This window comes from Prunus mume, linkage group LG1 (assembly GCF_029339155.1).
Source record: "Prunus mume cultivar Tortuosa linkage group LG1, ASM2933915v1, whole genome shotgun sequence".
Classification (NCBI taxonomy): domain Eukaryota; kingdom Viridiplantae; phylum Streptophyta; class Magnoliopsida; order Rosales; family Rosaceae; genus Prunus; species Prunus mume.
In genome coordinates, this window is record NC_142698.1 from 22,081,910 (window position 1) to 22,101,205 (window position 19,296).

At 34.5% G+C, this 19,296-nt stretch overlaps 3 protein-coding genes across 5 annotated transcripts; 2 read left to right on the top strand and 1 right to left on the bottom strand.

Moving 5' to 3' along the window:
- Window positions 1-167: 167 nt before the first annotated feature.
- LOC103319890 (PPR superfamily protein) lies at window positions 168-5,331 on the top strand. 3 transcript variants are annotated; one of them, XM_008221485.3, is made up of 6 exons: window positions 168-590; window positions 707-4,207; window positions 4,305-4,389; window positions 4,501-4,566; window positions 4,663-4,820; window positions 4,963-5,331. In XM_008221485.3, exons 1-2 carry the CDS (start codon window positions 431-433, stop codon window positions 3,967-3,969), a joined length of 3,423 nt encoding a protein of 1,140 aa, XP_008219707.3. In that variant the 5' UTR covers window positions 168-430; the 3' UTR covers window positions 3,970-4,207; window positions 4,305-4,389; window positions 4,501-4,566; window positions 4,663-4,820; window positions 4,963-5,331. The 3 variants fall into 3 exon arrangements, with proteins under 3 accessions (XP_008219707.3, XP_088899987.1, XP_088899986.1); XM_089043861.1 differs by lacking the exon at window positions 4,663-4,820; XM_089043860.1 differs by lacking the exon at window positions 4,501-4,566 and having other exon boundaries at window positions 4,603-4,820.
- Window positions 5,332-6,586: 1,255 nt separating this feature from the next.
- On the top strand, window positions 6,587-9,364 carry NOI (RPM1-interacting protein 4 (RIN4) family protein). The gene is made up of 3 exons (XM_008221476.2): window positions 6,587-6,717; window positions 8,459-8,641; window positions 9,287-9,364. The coding sequence occupies exons 1-3, from the start codon at window positions 6,712-6,714 to the stop codon at window positions 9,329-9,331; spliced, it is 234 nt and encodes a 77-aa protein (XP_008219698.1). The 5' UTR covers window positions 6,587-6,711; the 3' UTR covers window positions 9,332-9,364.
- Window positions 9,365-10,280: 916 nt separating this feature from the next.
- LOC103319869 (transmembrane emp24 domain-containing protein p24beta2-like) lies at window positions 10,281-12,333 on the bottom strand. Its single transcript, XM_008221465.2, has 5 exons — window positions 12,138-12,333; window positions 11,466-11,675; window positions 10,965-11,151; window positions 10,746-10,853; window positions 10,281-10,575 (listed from the first exon to the last, which is right to left on the bottom strand). The coding sequence occupies exons 2-5, from the start codon at window positions 11,673-11,675 to the stop codon at window positions 10,442-10,444; spliced, it is 639 nt and encodes a 212-aa protein (XP_008219687.1). The 5' UTR covers window positions 12,138-12,333; the 3' UTR covers window positions 10,281-10,441.
- Window positions 12,334-19,296: the final 6,963 nt, after the last annotated feature.

Consider the following 19,296-nt stretch of genomic DNA (forward strand, 5'->3'; position numbering starts at 1 on the left):
TTGGTTAAAATTGATGAGGAGTGGGAACAAACAATTTCCAACAAAGAGAGTGTAAATGGACAAAAGCAGAATGGGAAAATTAGCTACATTATTAATAACCTCAAATTTTCTTAATGGGGAAAGTGGAGAGGTACCAAAAGAATCAACAATTTCTCTTCTTGGCCCCTAACTCTTTTTATAATTAAAAAAATAGTTATATTTTTTTTATTAAAAGTTTTTTATTTTATTTTATTTATGTATAATACTTTATTTTATTTTATGTATAAGCCATATTCGTGTGTTAAATATTTCAGCCGGTGGATGTTATCCAACGGTTTGTGTGTTTGTCGTGTTCACCAGCGCTCAAAGATACGCGCTCTTTATTGTTTCCTCCAGTGTGACAAAGAAGGCGGTGATGACTCATGAGAAAGAAGCATAGCACTCAAACTCAATGTTGTCCTCCTCAACGACTAGAGCTAAACAATTCTCTCTAATTTCCCACCGAATTTCAAAGTTCAGAGCTTTTCATGCTTTCTTCCAAGACATCAAAACAAATCTTGGAGATGATGATGCCAGAAACATAGCTCACAAAAAAGGCACACAAACCTCTGGTATGTCACTTTCTCTACGCTTCTCGTTGAGTGTGTTTGTTTTGAGATTAAAGTTTTTATTTTATGGGCACAGTGCTTTTCTTTTAGGCTAAACTGTTAACATTTGGGAACTACAGGCACAGAAATGGAGAAGAGCATATATGCAATTCTCACCATAGACCGTTGGGAGTCTCTGAACCACATGGATTATAGGTTAGCTTCTCTTAGACCAGTACATGGAAGGCTGGCTTTGAAATTTCTCAATTGGGTCATTAAACAACCTGGTTTGGAACTCAACCACCTCACTCACATACTTTCTGTTACAACCCATATACTTGTTCGAGCTAGAATGTATGACTCTGCCAAATCAATTTTGGGGCATTTGTTGCAAATGGGTATTGCCCCAAAACCTGTTTTTGGTGCTCTGATGGATACTTACTCTCTTTGCAATTCAAACCCTTCAGTCTTTGACCTTCTAATTAGAATTTATTTAAGGGAAGGAATGGTTGATTATGCTGTAGAGACTTCGTATTTAATGGGTTTTCGGGGATTTAGGCCGTCCACTTGTACTTGTAATATGATCCTAGCTTGGTTGGCAAAGGACCAGAAAGCTGCGTCAGTATGGTCTTTTTTCAAAGAAATGCTTGCTAATAAGATTTGCCCCGATGTTGCTACGTTTAATATATTGATTAGTCTTTTATGTGTTGAAGGGAAGCTTAAGAAAGCTAGTTATCTTCTGAGAAAGATGGAAAAGAGTGGCTATGTTCCAAATATAGTTAGTTATAATACTTTGCTCAATTGGTACTGCAAGAAGGGGAGGTATAAAACAGCCTTTGAGCTTATTGATCACATGGGTTCTAAGGGTATAGAAGCAGATGTATGTACATATAACATGCTAATTGGTGATTTATGTAGAAACAATAGGAGTGCAAAAGGTTATGTACTGTTGAAGAAAATGAGAAGGAAGAAGTTATCTCCCAATGAGGTTACCTACAATATTCTTATTAATGGGTTTGTGAAGGAGGGGAAACTTGGCGTTGCTACCCGAGTTTTTGATGAGATGTCTACTTTTAATCTTTCACCGAATTTTGTTACTTTCAATTCTTTGATTGGTGGACTCTGCCAAAATGGTAAGCTTGAAGAAGCTTTCAGACTTTTGGACATGATGGAAGCTATGGGACTAAGACCTAATGAAGTCAGCTATGGGGCTCTTTTGAATGGGCTGTGTAAGCATGCCAAGTTTGATTTAGCAAGAAGTCTTTTTGAGAGAGTGCGGATGAATGGGATTGTTATTAGTTGTACTATATATACAGCGATCATGGATGGGTTATGCAAAAATGGGTTGCTTGATGAAGCTATGCAGTTGTTTAATATGATGGTCCATGATGGTGTGGATCCTGATATTATAGCATTTTCGGTGCTCGTAAATGGACTTTGCAGAGCTGGGAAGATGAAACATGCGAGGGAGATAATATGTAAGATTTATAAAGCTGGCCTTGCACTGAATAGAATAATATGTTCTACTTTAATCTACAACTCTTGCAAGATGGGCAACATAGTTGAAGCGTTAAAGATTTATGCTGTTATGAATCACAATGGCCATGGTGCTGACCGTTTCACATGTAACATATTGGTTGCTTTGCTTTGTGAAGCTGGAAAACTAGAAGTGGCAGAAGATTTCATGCGTCATATGGGCAGTATGGGTCTTGATCCCGATTCCATTACTTATGATTGTATAATAAATGGCCATGGAAACATGGGAAATGGGTTAAAAGCATTTTCTATGTTTGATGAAATGATTAAGTCAGGTCATCATCCAACTCCATTCACATATGGAAGTATACTGAAAGGGCTATGCAAGGGTGGAAATTTGGGGGAAGCAAGGAAATTTTTGGGGAAACTCCACGGCATTCCATCTGTTGTTGATACTGTTATCTACAATACAATAATTTATGAGACATGTAAATCTGGAAATCTGCAAGAGGCTGTTTCCCTTCTTGATGAGATGGTTGAGAATAATGTTCTGCCTGATGATTATACGTATGGTGGCCTTCTTGCTGGGTTATGCAGGAAGGGAAAAATGGTTGCCGCCATCCTGTTGTTTGGGAAACTCATGGGAAAAGTGACTTGCTCACAAAGTGCAATAATGTATACCTGTCTAGTCGATGGCCTTTTCAAGACCGGCCAGTCTAAGGCTGCTTTGTATCTCTTTGAAGAGATGGAGAACAAAGGTCTATACTTGGATACTATTGCTTGTAATGTCATGATAGATGGATACTCGAGAATGGGAAAACTAATGAAGGCAAATGAACTGTTTTCAACTATGGGGAGCAGCAGATTGTGCCCTGATTTGGCTACATATAATATTCTCTTGCATGGATACTCGAAGAACCGGGACCTCGTGAAATGCTCTATGTTATACAATAACATGATCCGGGCCAGATTATTTCCCGACAAATTGACATGGCACTCTCTCATTCTTGGATTATGCGAGTCCAGTATGTTGGATGTTGGCCGCAAAATGTTGAATAAGATGATAATGGAAGGTGCTATAGCTGATCATCTAACAGTTAACATGCTTGTTAGCAAGTATTCTGAGACTGGTAAGATGGTGAAGGCCTTTGAGCTAGTTAGTGTCCTGAATCTGTTAGGAGTTTCTGCTAATATAGACACCCACGGTGCTATCTTGAATGGACTATTCAGAAGCCAAGATTTCCAAGCATCCCGTGCCCTTCTTTATGAAATGTTGGAAAAAGGTTTAACTCCCAAGGATACACATTATTTCACCTTAATTAATGGTATGTGTAGAGTGGGAGATATACAAGGAGCATTCAAACTAAAAGATCATATGGAGGCTCTTGGTGTTACTACCAGTGACATTGCTGAGAGTGCTATGGTTAGAGGGCTTGCGAAATGCGGGAAGATTGAAGAAGCAATGCTGGTTCTTGATCGAATGCTTCGAATGAAACTCATTCCAACAACTGCTACTTTTACTACTTTGATGCACATGTTCTGCAAACAAGCCAACCTTGCAGTGGCTCTAAAATTGAGGGGCACAATGGAATGTTGTGGTGTGAAGCTTGATGTCCCTGTGTTTAATGTTCTCATTTCAGGCCTTTGTGCCAATGGTGATGTTGTGGTTGCATTTGAGCTTTATGAGGAGATGAAACAAAGAGGTCTCATGCCCAACACGACAACTTATACTTTGCTCATTGGTGCTGTTTCCTCTCATAATAATCTTATTAAAGCTGAACAACTTTTGGGAGATTTATCTGAAAGGGGACTGATATCTGGAAATTTGGATGGAAGCGCCCAAATGCTACATGAGAGGTTGATGAATGCAATGGGAAGACTAAATTCTTTGAGGCGCATAAAAGGAACTAATACTAAAGAGAGTTAGTAAAGCCGTACTTGGATTGGGATATGCGGCCGCAATGGGCTTTCATTACTTAACCGAGTTATGATATAAACTTTTCTACTGGAGGTCTGATGGGAGATGGGATTGTGATTGGTTCTCTTTACTTAACGAAGTTTTGATATAAACCTTTCTACTTGAGGTCCGTTGAGAGATGAGACTGCGATGGCTCTCATCGCTTACTGAAGTTATAATACAACATGACCTTCTGCTATAGTTTACAGTAAGCTGCATTCTCCAATACCTTTCCTTATCTTCTACTTTCTTTAACAACATATATCTGCTTGTATTTATTAGTAATTTATTTTCTGCTACTTTAGGTGAAATGCAGTCTACCTCATGCTTGGATGTCATGTTTCGTGATATGATATTTGTTGTGGCAAAATGAATCATGCCCCATGCTAGGTGAGTTCCAACTTTTACTTAATGCATTTACAGGCCCCTGTTTTCTTTTATGATCAAGGGCTACGGGTATTTACCCTTTTAACACTGATATTCTCTTTACATTCTATTTAGGTAACATAGGCTTCTCTCTGGAAACAAGTGCTGGAATGCTAAAGATGCTCTCATATAATGCATAAGGTTTGCTGATAGTTAATATACTATTATTTCTTTTAGGTGGTTCTTTCTTTTATCGCCATGTCTGATTATTTCATTGTTGCACTCCACCTATCAAAGAGACGGGCTCTTGGCTTCTGTGCAATGGATAAGGGTTTAAGAGCAGACTCTTGCACATGATACTTCCCTCCTATAAACATGATTCTTGAGCAAGTTTATTGTAGTTGAGGAATCAGGATGTTTGAGAGAGCAGTGTCATTTGGCTCACTGCTTGGAAGGTTAGGATCAGTAATCAGTGCCATTCATTACCTAATCAGTCAGTTTTTTTTTGCCCAAAAATACGTTTATGCAAAGCTTTTCACCATCCCCAAAATCTTCTTGTTTGTATCAAATCTAAGTTCTCCATTTTTCTTTCTGCAGTGAATAATGAATTATAATCTATCCCAGGGGCTATGACTAGCCAAATTTTGGTTAGACACGTCACATGCCAATAAAGGTGGAGGAAACAGCTCTTTGATAGAGAAAGAAGTTGGCCATTGAGGGAACCAAATGAAGCGGGTGTCTCAAATCTACATCTTCATTTTGCAGCTGATGCTGGAGGCACAGGGACTGCAAGGGAATATGTTGATGTGCTGCCATGTATTTTAGGGTTCTCTTTTGCAAAATATAATGCCTATGTTATGGGCATGGCAGACAGAATCTAGCAAAATTTACATGGATGAATTGCTATTGTTGACTTTGTATAATTAATAATGTTCATATTGATTTGTATATGTTCACATTGTCTCATCTTGTCTTCTTTATATGTTCAAAGCCTATAACTTACAAGTTGCAGAGTTTTGATGGGCACAAGGGAAAAAAAAAAAGGGAATCAAGAAAAACCGTTTGAAATTTGCTTGTAGAATTCGAATAAATAAGATTTACCTTATGAACATAAATTAGCTATGAACCATACTCATTAAAACACAGGATGAGTATAGTACATATGAAACATTCAAAATACCAAAAAATGTCCTTGGTTAATTCAAATATTAAGAATTGAAATTATTAATTAAATGAGGATAATATGGTAAATTCACTTTTTTATATTAAAAAAATAAAAATAAAAACAAAATCAGATAATATGTCCTACTTTTATGGAACATAACTACTCATATTATCTATTCTTAATTCTAAAAAGAAAATAAAAAATAAAAAAGAAAATCAATTGACACATGCTTGAGCATGTGCCAAAGGGCTAGTATATATAAAGCAAAATGCAGAGAATAGTGAAACATTCAAAATACCAGAAAATATCCTTGTTTAATGCAAACATTAAGACCTGAAATTATTAATTAAATTAGGATAATATGATAAATTCACACTTTTTCATATTTAAAAAAATCAAATTAAAATAAAAATCAGATAATGGATTCTATTTTTATGAAACACAACTACTCACTATCTTTTTTAATTCTAAAATAAATTTAAATTTTTTAAAAAAAAGCCTCTCGCAGGCACGAAAACGCATGCAGAGAGACTAATTTTATATAATGAGAAATGTACTAAAAAAATAGAAATATATACATGTATAATGTGCTAATTATCTATTTGGAAAAAAATTATAGATTTTTTTTTTCCATTAATAGAAAGAAAAAAGTTGGTATCTACATTAATTGATTAATTAATTTGATTAATATAGAGGAGGAGAGTGAGAAGACATGGAGACGCCAAACTGTTTGAAATTTAAACGCTACGAATGCCAGCAAGTCAATGTGCTGTTTTTGCCTCCGTGCAACCCAACAGTTACTCCTACTTCCTCACTCCGTCTGCCAGCTCACCACCCCGTTCCGTTATTACTTTTTTTTAATATTTATTTTTAATTTGCCTTCCTTTCAATTTCATTTTAAACGCACAAACCATGTCAGCGCTAACGTTGACCAAACGGCGACCGAACAATCTTTCCTTTCCTTTTTCACAACATAACGCCGTTTATTCAAGAAAAAAGCGAACCGTTAAAGCCTCATATTCCCAGATTTCACATTGCAATTATAGGCCCATTTTTGGCCCAACCTCTCTCTCATTCTCTCTCTCTCTCTCTCTCTCTCTCTCTCTCTCTCTCTCTCTCGCTTTGCTTTCCGAGTCATTTCTTTTCCCGGAAAAAAAAAAGTTTTCCTTTTGATCGAATTCATGTCGGTACGTATCGCCTTCGTCTCTTTCTTCAATCTGAATATAAATTCTTAATATTTGTATGCTTTTTTATTGTTTATTTTTAATCTTTGTGATGCTTAATTTGCTGGATTTGCTCCCCTTTTTTATTGGCTTTAGCTGTATTTCATAGATTTCTTGGTTAATCTGTATTAATTCAACTGTAATTGACTCAGATCAATCTATTCTAGTATTTATTTTGCATTAATTTTGAGCAAAATTTATGTTTTCTTCTTTTGTTTTATGATTTTCGAGTTTCCGCAGTTACATGATGCAATTTTGGATTTCCAGAGGAGCAGATTTTAACTTTCCAGTTTTCTTTTAGTTTGGTTTCAATAGGAATGGTGAAAATGAAACGACCAGACTAGGAATGGTGAAAATGACAAATTTTCCCTTATCTTTCTTACAAAATTATCAAGTTAGAATATTTCGAGAGTCTGCATTTGTATTTAGTGTAGGTATTGTTATTATTTGTTGTCATTCATTTTTTGAGTGGGGCATATAATCTTATACAAACTTCTACCTAATTCATGGTGATTTTGCTTAGTATATTAAGGGCATTTGATCTTTCCTAAGTATTCCACGCTCACGTATATGTGGTTCTCTGTGTGTGTGTGTGTGTGTGTGTGTGTGTGTGTTTTGCTGATTCTGAATGTGTAGAATAGTTGGATGAAGAGGGGTTTTGTTGTAATTGCCTTGTCCAAAACAAGGATTTCTGTAAGAACTAAAAAAGTTTTCTTCTATCCGGGTTTTATTGTCCTGGGAGAAGGTTAGAGTTCTTTTTATGTGTATTTTTTTTTCTTTTCATTCAATTCATGTATCTTTATAGTTTTTATTTTAATAATATGAATCTGGTGGGTTGAACAGCTGTGATGAGTGCTTCCTGAATATGACTTGAGTTATGTTTCTAAATTGCTTGATGTCCTAATTCAAAATCAGTAGGCTTTTCTGAGCGTCTTCCTCTTCTGTCTGATTTTGATAGGATATTAGCTCCATTTCCTTTTATATGTGTTAAACGCTTTCTGAACGCTAGCCATTTCTTGTCTGTGTATTCTTCTGTTTTTCCCTTATAATGTTGAGTTCAGTGAAATGCCATTGGAGCGGTTCCTATAATCTTGGAGCTGCTCCTATCATTTGATCAGGAGACAAAACATCTCATTTTCTGGTTTTCTAGGATTATCCTAAAGATGCAGCACTGAGCAGGATTTAGGGGGATAGTAGTAGCCAGGTTTTAAACTCAGTGTTCCATAATTTTACTACCAACGACCAGGATAAAGTAGTGCTTATTCTCTTACAAGATCCTTACTGAAGTGTTTTTGGAAACTGGATCCATTTAGCATTTACTCAGGTTGAGGTCAGGTTGGAAATGTTAGATTGAGTTGGTCTTTGGCATGTGAAGGCTAAGTATTTGATCCTGTTGAGTGGTCATTTGTAGTCTAGAAATCTAAGGGTAGCCTGACATTGGTTTTCTGGCGTTCTGTCCTCTGTGGTTATTGCAATTTTATTCTTGTGTGGGGTGTGTGATAGATGACAACCGGATGAGTTCAGGATGTAAAATAGTGCTGGTTTGTCCTGTTGTTATTTATTATATATATATTTTTGTAGAGAAGATTTTATTTCCTTTCAATCATTAGCCGTGTAAACTTATACTTGCCTGCCACTTATACTTGCCTGCCATTTGCATTACTCGGCTGAATAATAGTGATAATATTTTTCTGATTGCTAACAGGAAAAGGGTAGGCCACTCCCTAAATTTGGTGAATGGGATGTCAATGATCCTGCTTCAGCTGAGGGGTTTACTGTGATCTTCAACAAGGCTAGGGATGAGAAGAAGACAGGTGGAAAACCTGAGTCACCAGGAAAGGCCGATCCTAATATTAGGCATGGAGTTGAGCCCGGCAGGCCTCCATCTGTAAGATGCTTTCTCAGAACAGTTGTCTCATTTCTTTCTCTAATGATTTGATATATAATTGGGACAGCCAATAAGAATTCATTCTTTTTCCAGTTGATGGTGGTTTGCGTGGTTACAAGCTTTTGATTTTCAAGTAACAGTAGTACAATACACAACTTGAATAGATAGCATACCTTTCTCACCAAAAAAGTAGACTGCATACCAATGTAACACTGCCTTATTGATCACACTCAGCCTACAAGTTAATAAAGATCAATACAACCGACTTCTTGTACAGAATTGTAGTTAGGAAGAGAGGAAAAGGACTAATATAATATTTAGTGGCAAGATTTTGAAAAAGAAAAGAAAGGAAGATGATTTGGCTATTTATCTGCATTATTTGATTGCTCCACGGGAGTGGAATTGGAACTGCCTTGTTTAAGATAGATGTTGCCTAATAGTCACAGTTGTTTGGAAAGAACTAGTGGCCCTGGACTTTAGTATTTACTCATCTTGTGGTCAGTTGATCATTATGCGGCCCTTTCATTCTTACTATGTTTATGTCTTTGTGCATTTGTTTTTGTACTTCGAATTATTTCTGCTGCCGAAAGTTGTTTTAGTTTGCTTGACTTTCTTTCTCCTTGTGGATGATTTCACGGTGTGCAGAAAAAATGGTTTTGCTGCATTCATCAACCACCAGCCGAATCTTGACATGGTTGTCTCCATGGAAGTGCTTCAATAGAAGAGCACGGTGTTCTGTAACTGGCTCTACCATATTTTTCCAAAGATAGGGAGCTGTATAGCAATGATGGATGGAATTTATTGTGGCTTAAAAAAAAGAAAAAAACTGTGATGGGAGGAGTAAAGAAGACAAATATACTTATTGTATCTATATTGTCTGATGTTGTTGTGATTGGTATTTAGAATGCCAATCTGTTTCTGTCTTATCTTTTGCTACACGCTTTAGAGCTTTGCTTATGACATTTTTTCTTCTTTTCTTCCTTCGTTGTATTATCAAACCCGTCTTGTGTGAAAATATTTTGTTTTGAAATTTCAGGAACTTTTTCTTCTTTTCTTCTAGGGGTCCTCTCTGCGGATTGTTAAATTATTTTGTATGTATATTCCATGTTATGGATCTCTGGTACCAATAAGAGAAAATGGAATCGTACCCCTAAAATTTACTTTTGAATACAAATACATATAACATCTCACTTTTACTCATTATACATCTCTACTCTTTTTCTGGGGTCAGAAGTTCATATGAACAAGCTGTTCATATGTCAACTGAAATTCAAGTCCCCAAACTGTTCATTTTTAGTATGGATTAGGTCTTCTAACGATTTTGGATGGAATGGTCTTAGTTTTGTTAAATCCGTTAATTTTTAATTTGAATTTTCATTATAATATTATTTGTAAAAACCATTTAGAATTCTCGTGTGAATTTTATTTCAACTGTGGAACTGCACAAGTAGCCTGTGATTATATGGCTGAAATCAGAAAGCTTATGCTAGCTTTTGCACACATGAACATTCAGTGCCCAAATGAACAAAATTTCCTTTTCTTCTTTCTATGAAAAAATGAACACACTTTCGGGTTATTTGTATTCAAAGAATTTCCCCCCAGCCCCCAAAAAAGAAGAGAATTTTGAGACTCGAAGGGATTCCACAAGAAACAAGGAGATGGCTTAGAGCTTCCAAAGTGATGGTTTCTATACATGATTTATTCCTGCGGGATAAAATAGAAATAAAAAAACAGAAGCATGGGGGAATAACAGTTAAGTGTAAAGCTCTTCTATTGGTAATATCTCTGGCTAAGACAAGTTCAGACTCTGGTCACCCCAAGCTTTCGTTCAAAGAGGCGGCGAAGAAGGTAAACTTGGAGAGCGCTGGCACCAACAAGTGCTGCTGATTCAAAGAAGGCCTTGTGGATTGCCCTCCGACTCATTGCTTCGTTTACTGCATCAACGATTGCCAGGGCAATTTACGTAACAAAGAGATCAAATTAAAATTATGTTTCACATGTTTGTAGAGAAACATATTTGTCTATGCACACTACGGAATCAATACTAGTTCAACTTAAGTGTAAAAGCTTCCTCTATATTTGGTAACCAGAGTTTAGCAGATACCTATTGCCTGGCGTTCGGTCTGAGCCTCGAGCCAATGCTGCTCAAACTGAATGTTGTAAAGAGCTTCCTCTAACTTTGATACCTGCTCTAACAATGGGTTAAAATGCTCTGCATATATGCAAACAAAAATATCATCAGTCCGTCTCCTTATTTCACAAAGAGCTCAACAGTTGAAAGAATATCTAAAGATTTCAAAAGATGCACAAAGCAACCGCTCACCATCTTTTGCATGTTGATCATAGTATGTAAAATGGCTAACGTGTATATCGAAGTCTATGGTTTCATGATAAGGCGACTTGTTGGTGAAACAGAACTGATGGACTCCTTTGTGACGAGTGACAAAATCAAACTTCTCACTTGTCTTGTCACGAAAATCGTGAATCTGCTCACCAGAAGGTCCCTTCACCTGAAAATTCCAATGACATTGTACGATCGCAGGTGGGTTTTCAGTTAAAATGCCTCTCTTTCCCCCAAAAAAAAAAAAAAGTTAACATGCCTCTCAATATTATGCTTAACAATATAGGCATGGAATAATGCAAGATCTTCAACCATTATGATCCATTTACGCTTTTGCTTACGCAAACACATGGTTTCCAGTTTAGCTACATACGTTATGAGCTGTCTTATTCAATCAGCAGTAAATGAAAGAGATCATGGCATGGCTAAAACCATATATGAGAAATTATCAAACCCAAATCAGGGAACAAATGTCAAGCTTACCACGAGGTCAACACCATCTTGAGTATAATGCCAAGATGCATCCACCTTAATTACAACAAAAGAGATGTGGACAGTATCTCCTTCATATTGAACATTATGAGAGAAGCACTCTTCTCTGTCAATCACAAATCTGATCCCAAATACTGCTTGTAGGCTCACCAAAAATGTCAGCAGCAAAACAGCAGCACAATTTGAAGACCCAACTTTCATCTGCAGATTAAAAGCAGGATTGTTAACATTCAAGCTAACAAAATCATTACCCACAAAATATGACAAATCACAGGCCTGAAATTTTTAGTTTCCCTTTTCTTTTTTCTTCATGCATACAATTCAGTCAAGCAACAGGGCAGAAACTTGGTTGTTCCTTAAAACTGAAAATCAAAACTAACCCAGAAACCATTTTCTACCAAAACAAACAGAGAACAAATAAGAATCATGTTTCCAGGAAATAATCTGATTCATAATTTGAATGCTGAAAGAAAAATTCCAACTTTTTCATCAGATTGACCGGAAAATTGGAAAAAAGATTAAAACTTGCGATATACTACAATCATAACAAATAGATTCCCATTAGTGCCCTGTTTGGCATCCAAACAGAGTGACAGAGAGATCAAACAAAACGAAATTATTGGAAGCTAAAATTACAGAATTTGTAGAAGAAATAGGATTTACCTTGGAATGTTTGAACAATTTGACGAAGGCCGCAGAGAAAATAAAAACAAATTAAAATTAAATACAGGATTTATAAAATAATAAAATAGAATAATGAGATAAGCAGTTGGGTGTTAGAAGTTTAGGATGGAGGAGTTTGTGTTTAGGTTTCAAATCTCAAAACGTCTACTTCGAACGTAACGAACGAGACTGCAACTACACGAAAAGCTTTAGTTTACTGCTTTTGTCGCATATAATGCGACGTGTCGTTTCCATCCTGTCCTTCGTTTGTAGTTTTTTTTTTTTTTTAATTTTTAAAGTCCCTGTTATAAAAAATTGAAAAAAACCCAATATAGCCGTGAGAAATATTATTTCTTTAAACTAGTATAGCCGGTCGGCTGTACTATTTCTCTTATAAACAAATTTAAAAACCCGGTATCGCCGTGCGGCTATAGTATTTGTTTTATAAAATTGAAAAAACCTGAGTATAGCCGATCGGCTATACTATTTCTTTTTAAAATGTTGGGAAATACGAGCATTGTACATTTGCTTTTTTAAAAACGTGAATTTTACTACTATTCCTTCTCAAAACAATTGGAAAAAACCACGTCTAGCCGTGCGGCTATTCGTTTTGAATTTTTTGGTATAGCCTCGCGGCCATACTATTTCTTTTGTTAACAAAAGGGCAAAACGGTTATAGCCGCCCGGCTGTACGGTTTTTTAAAAGAATTTAAAATTATATGATCATAGCCGGCGGTAATGCTATTGTAGAAACAAAACATAGTATAGCCGTTTGGCTATACTATTTCTTTTTTAAAAATCCTAAAAACCACGTATAGCCGTCATGTATAGCCGAACGGCTATACTATTTCTCTTATAAAAAATTGGAAAACACGCAGTACAACCGTGCGAAATACTATTTCTTTTACAAAAAAAAGTGTCAAACAACCGAGTCTAGCCGCCCGGCTATAATATTTCTTTTATAAAAAATTGGAAAAAAATCCAGTATCTCCGCACGGCTATACTATTTCTTTTAAAAGAAATTGGAAAAACCCTAGTATAGCCGGCCGGCGCTACTATTTCTATTATATAAAAAATTGGACAACACCAGTATAGCCTTGCGAAATACTATTTCTTTTTTAAAAATTGTAAAAAAACCGCTCTAGCCATTCGGGTATACTATTTCTTCTATAAAAAAATTGGAAAAAAAAACCCAGTATAGCCGCTATACTATTTCTTTTTCAACGAAAGTGGAAAACCCCAAGTATAGCCGTGCGGCTATACTATTGCTGTTATGAAAAATTGGAAAAAACCCAATATAGCCGCACTATACAAATAAAATAGGTATGTGTTTTATTCAGCAAAATTTTGGCAAATTACAACTTAAAAGTTCGGCCACAATATAATATTTTAATATATATTATTTGTCTTCAATAATGTATATAATACATGAGTTTTGTGTGTATTATTGAAACTTTTCTATAAAATATGGGTATTAAACATGAAAAATACGTAGTACATATTCAATACGAGCATTGTATATTTGCTTTTTTTTTTTTAATGAATTTTACCATGCGACTATACTATTTCTTTCAAAAAAATAGGAAAAACCCAGTATAGCCTTTTGTGCTATCGTGCACCTTCATATGCTTCTTTTCCTTCTCGGATTGAGGATAAACCAATCAACATAACATGTTGCTGAAGAGTTTTCAGACTTTGGAAATTGAGATGCCTCGGCCTTTTATGCCATAACCAAGATGGTTTAACTACATCCCACTTCATTGCAACTGAATTAGAATAATTCATTCGAAGTGGAAAGCTTCTATTTCCTTTCCTTCTAACCCTTGAAATAACCTGACATTTGTCCACTTTTGTCCTTCCCTTCTATCACTTAACTCCTCACCATATGACCTCAATTGATTTATCACATCAGTGAATATAGTAAAGTAATCTTTCAACAATTCATTATCATTCATTCTTGCATATTCAAAATCTCTTCTAAGAGTCTGATATTTTATAGATACTACTTTTTCTGCACCTCTGATGAATTATTCTCTCCAACAGTTATACTTGGTTTAACTTCTTGACACTACTACAAAAAGTGAAAAAGACGACCAGAAAAAGACGACGGTAGAAAAAAAAACCGTCGTTGTATTTAAAAAGACGACGGTAACAAAAAAACCGTCGTGGATAAGTGACTTAAACAACTAAAAACCGGAGGTACTGTGGAATATTTTTTTATAACGACGCGCACAAATAAAAAAGCATCGTCTTATTAAGAAGGCTTTCTTCAGAATTAAAATCTGACCAAAAAACAACGACGGCAGGTATGACAAGCGTCGTCTTTTAAAAATCAAGTGTCATTTTTTTCGTAAAGGCGTGGTTGTTTTAATAAAAACCGTCGTCCATTATATGTAAAGATGACGATTTTTATACAAACCGTCGTCTATTATATGTAAAGATGACGCTTTTTATAAAAACCGTCGTCTATTGTATGTAAAGATGACTCTTTTTATAAATCGTCATCTATTGTATATAAAGATGACGTTTTTTATAAAAACCGTCGTCTATTCTATGTAAAGATGACGCTTTTTAAAAAACCGTCGTCTATTGTATGTAAAGATGACGTTTTTATATAAAAAAATCGTCGTCTATTCTACGTAAAGATGATGCTTTTTATAATATAAAAAACCGTCGTCTATTGTACGTAAAGATGACGTTTTTTATAAAAAATTCGTCGTCTAACAATTAAGAGTTTATTTATACTTTCGTTAAATATAACATAAGATTTTGTGGTATCCACTAGTATAAATATTTTAAATTGAAGATCAAATTCAGTCATTGTATTCATATAGGGTCAAGGAGTGTAGCTGTAAAAAATCATCAAAATCAGAGTTAAAATAACAGTTAAATGATGATTTTTCATTTATAACCGTCTAAATTTTTTATCCCGTTACTTGATCTCTGAATGTTTATTTTTTTCGATTTTTGGCGTATATGATCTCGAAGTATAAACAAACACATTTGACGGTTGGATCAATGAAACTAGTTTCTTAGAATGCGTATGCCATCAAAACAATATATTCACTAACAATTAAGAGTTTATTTATACTTTCGTTAAATATGACATAAGATTTTGTGGTATCCACTAGTGTAAATATTTTAAATTGAAGATCAAATTCAATCATTGTATTCATATAGAGTCAAGGAGTGTAGCGGTAAAAAATCATTAAAATCGGAGTTAAAATAACCGTTAAATGATGATTTTTCATTTATAACCGTCGAAATTTTTTGTCCCGTTACTTGATCTTTGAATGTTTATTTTTTTTCGATTTTTGTCGTATATGATCTCGAAGTATAAACAAACAATTTTGATGGTTGGATCATTGAAACTAGTTTCTTAGAATGCATATGTCATCAAAACAATATATTCACTAACAATTAAGAGTTTATTTATACTTTCGTTAAATATAACATAAGATTTTGTGGTATCCACTAGTGTAAATATTTTAAATTGAATATCAAATGCAATCATTGTATTCATATAGGGTCAAGGAGTGTAGCGGTAAAAAATCATCAAAATCGGAGTTAAAATAACCGTTAAATGATGATTTTTAATTTATAACCGTCGAAATTTTTTGTCTTGTTACTTGATCTCTGAATGTTTATTTTTTCCGATTTTTGGCGTATATGATCTCGAAGTATAAACAAACAAGTTTGACGGTTGGATCGTTGAAACTAGTTTTTTAAAATGCGTATGCCATCAAAAAAAAATATTCACTAACAATTAAGAGTTTATTTATACTTTCGTTAAATATAACATAAGATTTTGCGGTATCCACTAGTGTAAATATTTTAAATTGAAGATCAAATTCAATCATTGTATTCATATAGGGTCAAGAAGTGTAGCGGTAAAAAATCATCAAAATCAGAGTTAAAATAACCGTTAAATGGTGCTTTTTTCATTTATAACCGTCGAAAATTTTTGTCCCGTTAATTGATCTTTGAATGTTTATTTTTTTCGATTTTTGGCGTATATGATCTCGAAGTATAAACAAACACGTTTGACGGTTGGATCATTGAAACTAGTTTCTTATAATGCGTATGCCATCAAAACAATATATTCACTAACAATTAAGAGTTTATTTATACTTTCGTTAAATATGACATAAGATTTTGTGGTATCCACTAGTGTAAATATTTTAAATTGAAGATCAAATTCAATCATTGTATTCATATAGAGTCAAGGAGTGTAGCGGTAAAAAATAATCAAAATCGGAGTTAAAATAACCGTTAAATGATGATTTTTCATTTATAACCGTCGAAATTTTTTGTCTCGTTACTTGATCTCTGAATGTTTATTTTTTCGATTTTTGGCGTATATGATCTCAAAGTATAAACAAACAATTTTGACGGTTGGATCGTTGAAACTAGTTTCTTAAAATGCGTATGCAATAAAAAAAAATCACTAACAATTAAGAGTTTATTTATACTTTCGTTAAATATAACATAAGATTTTGTGGTACCCACTAGTGTAAATATTTTAAAGTGAAGATCAAATTCAGTCATTGTATTCATATAGGGTCGAGGAGTGTAGTGGTAAAAAATCGTCTATTATATGTAAAGATGACGCTTTTTATAAAACCGTCGTCTATTGTATGTAAAGATGACGCTTTTATAAAAACCGTCGTCTATTATATGTACAGATGACGCTTTTATAAAAAAACGTCGTCTATTATATGTAAAGATGACAATTTTTTAAAAAACGTCGTCTTTTAAAACACGCTAAAAATGGCCGCTTAAGTGAATTCGCGCTCGATAAATTTCAAATTTTCACCCGTCTTTGAAAATCTTATCTCTTATTAATAAGCGTCGTCTTTTACAACACACTAAAAAAAGTCTACTTAAGCGAATTCGCGCTCAACAAATTTTCAGATTTTCCCCCGTCTCTGAAAACCTTATCTCTCCCTCCTTGAAACCCTCCTGCACTCTCTAAAACACCCTCATGAAACTCTCTACAAAATCATCAAAAAATCGATATCAATAAATGAGTTGAGAGATTGAGGTCTTAGCAAATCCATAAGATGTAGAGGGATGTTCTGTATTTGAGAATCAAAGCTGGTTGAAATGTTTGATTTGAAAGTCACCTAATCTCTTAATACCCTTCTATATCTTGCTAGTGAATTCTGGATTAGTCTCTTTGCATTTTTGGTATGTTTTTTGTCTCCCTAATTTCAAATTTTGTCTCTCTTGATTTGTCTGATTTGTTTACATTTTTTTTTTTTTTTATGGTTTCTTTTTAGATTTTCTGATTTGGTTATCAGGAGATGAGAAGGAAGCTTGCAGATTTATAACTTTTTCTTTTGCAGGTTTTCTATGTGAGTCGTATGTTTTTTTGTTGTTGAAAATTTGCAGGCTCTCGATGGTCTTTTTTATGCTCATTTTTCAAGTTTTCTATAGAAATATGGACCAATGGTAAAATTTCTCTTCCACCTAATTTTTTATGTTTATAATCTTAGCTTCTTCTTTTTTTCTCCCTTTGTCATTTTGATTTATTTACTGGGATGATGGAGGAGACTTCAGTTGTGCATCATTTGTATGTTTGGATGAGGAATGCTTGGATTAGAAGTACGTAGGTCTTGTTAGGAATTATGTTTGTTGTAGAATAAAGATTGGTGAACTATGTAATAACTATTGAATCTTCAAGTTTTATGAAAGAAACTATTTTTGATAAAGCATTATGGTTGGTTTTCTAGTTAAAATCGTTGTATAGCATCATAGGGAATCAAAAAGCATTATTGTACGTAAAGATGACGCTTTTTATAAAAACCGTCGTCTATTGTATGTAAAGATGACGCTTTTTATAAAAACCGTCGTCTATTGTACGTAAAGATGACGTTTTTATTAAAACCGTCGTCTATTGTACGTAAAGATGACACTTTTTATAAAAAACTGTAGTCTATTGTACTTAAAGATGACGCTTTTATAAAAAAACCGTCGTCTATTGTACGTAAAGATGACGCTTTTTATAAAAAGGTCGTCTATTATACGTAAAGATGACGCTTTTTATAAAAAATCGTCTATTGTACGTAAAGATGACGCTTTTATAAAAAACCGTCGTCTATTGTACGTAAAGATGACACTTTTATAAAAAAGTCGTCTATTGTACGTAAAGATGGCGCTTTTTATAGAAAAAGGTCGTCTATTGTATGTAAAGATGATGTCTTTATAAAAAATCCACGACGGTTTTCATAAAAAAATGGTCATCTTTACGTGCAATACATGACGGTTTTATTAAAAACAGTCGTTTTTCCTCCTATAATTAATGATCTTTACTTCTAATCAACGACGATTTTCTTTAAAAACCGTCGTCTTTACAGATAAACAACGACGATGAAAAGCCGTCGTAATTTGAAACCCAAATAGACGGCAGTCGATTTCATGACGGTTTGAAAACCGAATACACGACGGTGAATTCTCGTCGTCTTTGGCATTTTTTGTAGTAGTGTGAGATTTTCTTCCACCAATGCTCTCTCTGCTACAGTGAGCTCTACTTCCTCCTTAGGTTCAACAACCCCAATATCAACAGATTTTCACAACCCATAAGAGGTGAATAGGGTCCTCATCAAATATCGGAGATGAAAATTCCTATCATTGTTGCTGCTACTTGCCATCAGAATTTTTTGAGTTTGAAAGTTAGAGGGTTTCAAAGAAAGAAATCCCAAATTGAAGAACACAAAAAATACTCCCAGCTTAGTTGATCAGACTAAGCTCTGATACCATGTTGGAATTTTTTGGTAATCCTAGTAGCAAATCACTCAAGAGATTATGCAAGGATAAGAGAGAGAATTTTGGAATTGGAACTCAGAGGTCTAGCTTCAGAGAGAGAAGTCCACAGACTTATTTCTCTATTTTTTTTTCAATTGATTCACAATGACATCAACTCTCTCTACAAAATATTCATTACAAGCTTAATTGCCCATTTAGTGGTTAACTTAGCTACCAAAAGGAAAGGCTAGAAATAGCCAATTCACATACCACTTTTGTTGCCTCCTAGTAGCCATACAACAAAAACAACAATATTAAAGTTTCCTACAAACATGGCTCAATCTCCTTCTTCTTCTTTTTTCATCTTTTTTTTTTTTTTTTTTTTTAGAGAATTACAATAAGAGCATTACAC

Coding starts and splice junctions, on each gene's coding strand:
- LOC103319890 (XM_008221485.3), top strand. CDS start 431: ATGTTGTCCTCCTCAACGACTAGAGCTAAACAATTCTCTCTAATTTCC. Junction 591..706: donor AAAAGGCACACAAACCTCTG/GTATGTCACTTT, acceptor TGGGAACTACAG/GCACAGAAATGGAGAAGAGC.
- NOI (XM_008221476.2), top strand. Junction 8,642..9,286: donor AGCCCGGCAGGCCTCCATCT/GTAAGATGCTTT, acceptor CACGGTGTGCAG/AAAAAATGGTTTTGCTGCAT.
- LOC103319869 (XM_008221465.2), bottom strand. CDS start 11,675: ATGAAAGTTGGGTCTTCAAATTGTGCTGCTGTTTTGCTGCTGACATTT. Junction 11,152..11,465: donor AAGATGGTGTTGACCTCGTG/GTAAGCTTGACA, acceptor TGGAATTTTCAG/GTGAAGGGACCTTCTGGTGA. Junction 10,576..10,745: donor GACCGAACGCCAGGCAATAG/GTATCTGCTAAA, acceptor TCGTTGATGCAG/TAAACGAAGCAATGAGTCGG.